The 4,313-nt window shown below is 51.1% G+C and overlaps 1 protein-coding gene across 1 annotated transcript in view; it reads left to right on the top strand.

The window, feature by feature from the left end:
- LOC105997458 (chymosin-like) overlaps positions 1–2,920 on the top strand; it is an 11,211-nt gene extending 8,291 nt beyond the window's left edge. Inside the window, exons 6-9 of the mRNA XM_013031883.1 lie at positions 490–603; positions 1,147–1,291; positions 2,089–2,187; positions 2,783–2,920. Of these exons, the coding sequence (XP_012887337.1) occupies positions 490–603; positions 1,147–1,291; positions 2,089–2,187; positions 2,783–2,920 (496 nt within the window). The remainder of the gene's footprint in view (positions 1–489; positions 604–1,146; positions 1,292–2,088; positions 2,188–2,782) is intronic.
- The last annotated feature ends 1,393 nt before the right edge of the window (positions 2,921–4,313 follow it).

Raw genomic sequence — 4,313 nt, 5'->3', positions numbered from 1 at the left:
CCCCTCCCCTCCTCTCTCCTCTCCTCTCCTCCCCTCCCCTTCCCTCTCCTCTCCTCTCCATTCCTGACAGTTTGAGGGTTCAAACTCAGGCTCTTGTTCTTATTAGGCAGGTACTCTACAACTTGAGCCATGTCCCAGCCCCCCCCCCCACTAGAGACTAGTTGAAGACTATCTCCTCCAGGGGGCAGAAAGCTGTGGGTGACAAGAAGGGAGGTGGAGGCACAGGAGCTAGCTGTGGACACCTGAGGCAGAACCCGGCAGTCCCTTGACCTGTGTGGTGGGTTACTACCTCTCACTGCCCCGGCAGTGCTCAGGGCAACAAGAGATGGCTGACATCAGCAGGAAGCCCAGTGGGAGGGGAGCCGGGCAGCAGGACAGCTCCCAGGCCAGTGGAGAGGAGTGAGGAAGAAGGCAGGTGTGTGGGGGGGTCCCCAGTGCATCTGGGCATTCCACGAGGGGATCCTGACCCATGCTCTTGCTTGGCTCCAGGTATGAGCAGGGGAGCGTGCTTACGCTGGGGGCTGTGGATTCATCTTACTACACAGGCTCTCTGCACTGGATACCTGTGACCAAGCAGCAATACTGGCAGGTGGCTGTGGACAGGTAAGTGAGCAGAGGCCCCCGTGGCCTCTGTGTGGAGATATGGGGACCCAGGTGTTAGGCCACAGGGCTTTCGTGAGCTGGCTTTGGACCTCGATCCTCAGATCTCAGCCTCCTAAGTAGCTAGGAAGACAGGCATGAGCCTGTTTGAGGTGCCTGACTAAGATCATCTCTTGAGGAAATCAGGGCAGGGAACATTTGTGTACCCATTTGGTAGATCAGAAGCCAAGATATGCAGTAAAAAACTCGAAAGCTGATCTCCAGGCAACTAGTACAGTCAGTCCTTTTATCCACTCATGCATATGGGTGGTTTTATTGTATTGTTGTTGTTGTTTTATCCATGGAAGGCGAGCTATCAGTTAGCTACTGACTCAGGAGAAAATTGTTTCAGACCTGAGCTCAGGAAGTTTTGGGGGGCTCCAGGAAGGGGCTGAGGGTGCTTAAGGCTTTGCTCTCTACGTGAAGATCTGGGCAGGAGAGGGAAGGATGAAGGGAGGGAGGCTGAATGCAGGCTGGACCCTGAAGCCTTCCTGTTCACCTCCTCAGAGTCACCGTCAATGGTGTGGTGATAGCTTGTGATGGCGGCTGCCAGGCTGTCCTGGACTCAGGGACCTCCCTACTGGCTGGTCCCAGCAGAGACATCCTCAGCATCCAGAAGGCCATTGGAGCAACACAGGGCCAGTATGGCCAGGTGAGGCCAGGCCCTCTGCCCACCTCCCAAGGTCCCTAAAGTGGGATCCCTTTTCCACATGGAAGGAATGAAGGGGTTGGTGTGGGATCCTCCAACACACCCTGGGGCTTTGTGGGAGGACTCTGTAGTGACCTCTTGGCTTGGCCATCCTTGCTGGGGGAGTCCCATTGTTCCCCATTGTCCTTGGAGCCCCTGACATCTGACTTGTGAATCCTCTGGAAGACTGTGCCCTTCTTGTATCTCATGTCCCAGTCCTTTCCTTTTTCATCCTGTCAGCCATGTGATCCTTGGGGCCTTGTGTGCTCTGACTGGGCCTGGATGGGGAGACTTGAAAGCAAGCACCTTTGTATCCCTTCCTATGGTCGGTTTCCCGGTCTGACAGTCCCCCAGTCCATTTTGAGGCCATTGTCCTGAGAGCTTCCCTGTGGTCCTGTGGGAAGGCAGGGTCCCCTCCATGTCTGGGGGCTCACAGGATTCAGAAGAAGGCGTTCTGTGCTGCGAGCATGGTATCTTTCTGTTTTTGTGCCGGTCCTGGGACTTGAACTCAAGGCCTGAACACTGTTTCTGAGCTTTGGTGCTCAAGGCTAGCACTGTACCACTTGAGCCAGGGCCTCATTTCTGGTTTTTTTTTTTTGGTGCTTCATTGGGGATGAGAGTCTCACAGACTTTTCTGCCTAGACTGGCTTTGAATCGTGATCCTCAAATCTCAGCCTCCTGAGAATGGAGATTTCAGGCCCCAGCTACCGGAGCTCAGCAGGGCACTCTTTTATTCACGATACCTCTCATTTTTTTCTTAGTTTGTCCTTGATTGCTGGAGTCTGAATATGATGCCCACTGTTGTCTTTGAGATCCAGGGCAGAAAGTACCCATTGCCACCCTTTGCCTACACCATTCAGGTAAGGATCTCCAGAGAGGACGCTGTGGCTCCACCTAGGACCCCATCCTGGCCAGCGAGTGAAGTTGGTGATAAGAAGTAGGATGGATCCCATGAGGGAAATGCACAGCCTTTGGAGTGAGGCCATGTTGTCTGGGATCTCATTCATGGCCACCCCAACTTCCTCCTGGGAAGAATGAGTAGCAGGAAGGATAGGGTGCCAGGGATTGAGGGAAGGGTGTTAGTCAGACCACAGCTCAAGCTTCCAAGACCTAAGACTCAATTCAGGTTTCCTTAGCTTGCTTGGGCTTTGCGGGACTATTGGTTCAATCCTGAGCACCCCACACTGGTGAGATGGCTCACTATGGCTGGTTATCAGGATGATGTGCTGAGAGTTGTCATGACAGGTGAGGGGAAATGGAATCCTGGACTCAGACCTGCTGGATCCCACAGGATGAATGCCTATTAAGTCACTTTAACCTTTGAATCTTAAGTTCTTTATCGGTTGAGAGTGATGCAGCCGATATCTGTTTGTGCCCTTGGGAAGAGAAGGAATTGTGAGGAGGGGTAGAAACTATTTGCTTTCACATCTGGCTTCATTTTATCCCCTTTCCCAGGAGCAGGGCTCCTGCTCCAGTGGCTTCCAGAGTAACACTCATTCCCAGCTGTGGATCCTGGGGACCGTTTTTCTCCGGGAGTACTACAGTGTCTTTGACAGGGCCAACAATCGTGTTGGACTGGCTAAGGCTATCTGAATGTACCCTGAAGCCCGGACCGTGTCTTCTTCAAATGCATGCATGGATGCAACATGCAACCTAGATTAGGTTTTCCAACAGTTGGTTCTCAATAAATACCACATTTCTGCAAAGCCTGCTTTCCCTTGTCCTCAATGGTTCTGAAGCGGGGCACTAGTTGGGGGAGGGGCAGTGCCTATCATGGGGCTGGAGGTGGGGGTGGGCACTGGCTTGGGAGGATTAAGGAAACAGTTGGTGGGTGGAGACTTTCATGAGAGGACAGACTATTCCAAGTATGGGTACCTCCTACCCTAGATCTTTCTAGAATGAGGAAAGGTGTCTGTGGATGACAGGAAAGGGTGTGGTAGTGGGGCTGAGTAGAGAACACTTGGTCCATCAGAGAAAGGCGCTGAGTCCAGGGCTTCTCTTCATGGATGACAGAATGGAAAAAAGCATTTGGGAGAAATCCGAGGGTTCCAAGTTTCACATCACTTTGAATAAGGACTCAAAACCCAGCTATCAGTGCTCACAGGACAGCCCCACACCAAAGTAGACTCCAGTCAGCTTGCACTTAGAGGCTGGCAGTCAAGGTAAGATACCAGCATCCATGTTCCCGGGGAAGATGGCGACTGTCAAGCACACAGAGCGTCAATGCTCACAGAGAGCCCTGTGCACTCTTCCGGGGAGGGCTGAGCAGCAAATACAAATGTGACAGGAGCAGAGCAAGGATTCCCACGTGGGCTTGGGAGGTGTTCTCAGTTATATTCCCTCACACAAGGCCCTTAGCTGTCTTGGGAGATGGGGTGGGCAGATGAGCTTCTGGGGAGAACCTAGAGCTTAGAGTCTGTTTGGACTCCCTAGACAGTGCTCTGCTGGGGATTGCATGCATTTGCTTCCGTCCTTTCCTTAATTCGCTTTTATTTATTTATTTTATTCCAGTACAAGGGGTTGAACTTAGGTCCTCTGTGCTGTGTCTCTTTTTGCTCAAGGCTGGTGCTCTACTCCTTGAGCCATAGCTCCACTTCCAGCCTTTTGGTCGTTTATTGGAGATAAGAATCTCACCGACTTTTTTGGTGGGGGCTGGCTTTGAACCTTGATCCTCAGTTTTCATCGTCCTGAGTAGCTACGAGAATAGGCATGAGTCACCAGCACCTGGCTTCTCTTTCTTAACTAGGACCAATTCTCTCTGTTCACCAAAAGTGAGACAGAATTGGGCCACTTTCATTATTTTTAGTCTTCTTGTAGATTAAGGGGAAAAAAGGAAAATGTCAAACAAGTTTATAAAAATCATTACATATTTTAATTATTTATACCTCAACAATTACATTTTAAACACCCGCATTTCAATTGGAGATAATGAAGAAAGTGTCTGTCATAAATGTGGAGCTTAGACCAAATAACCTCCATTCCACTT

Source organism: Dipodomys ordii, unplaced genomic scaffold (assembly GCF_000151885.1).
Source record: "Dipodomys ordii isolate 6190 unplaced genomic scaffold, Dord_2.0 Scaffold146, whole genome shotgun sequence".
Lineage (NCBI taxonomy): Eukaryota > Metazoa > Chordata > Mammalia > Rodentia > Heteromyidae > Dipodomys > Dipodomys ordii.
This window is presented reverse-complemented; position numbering and strand designations above follow the sequence as displayed.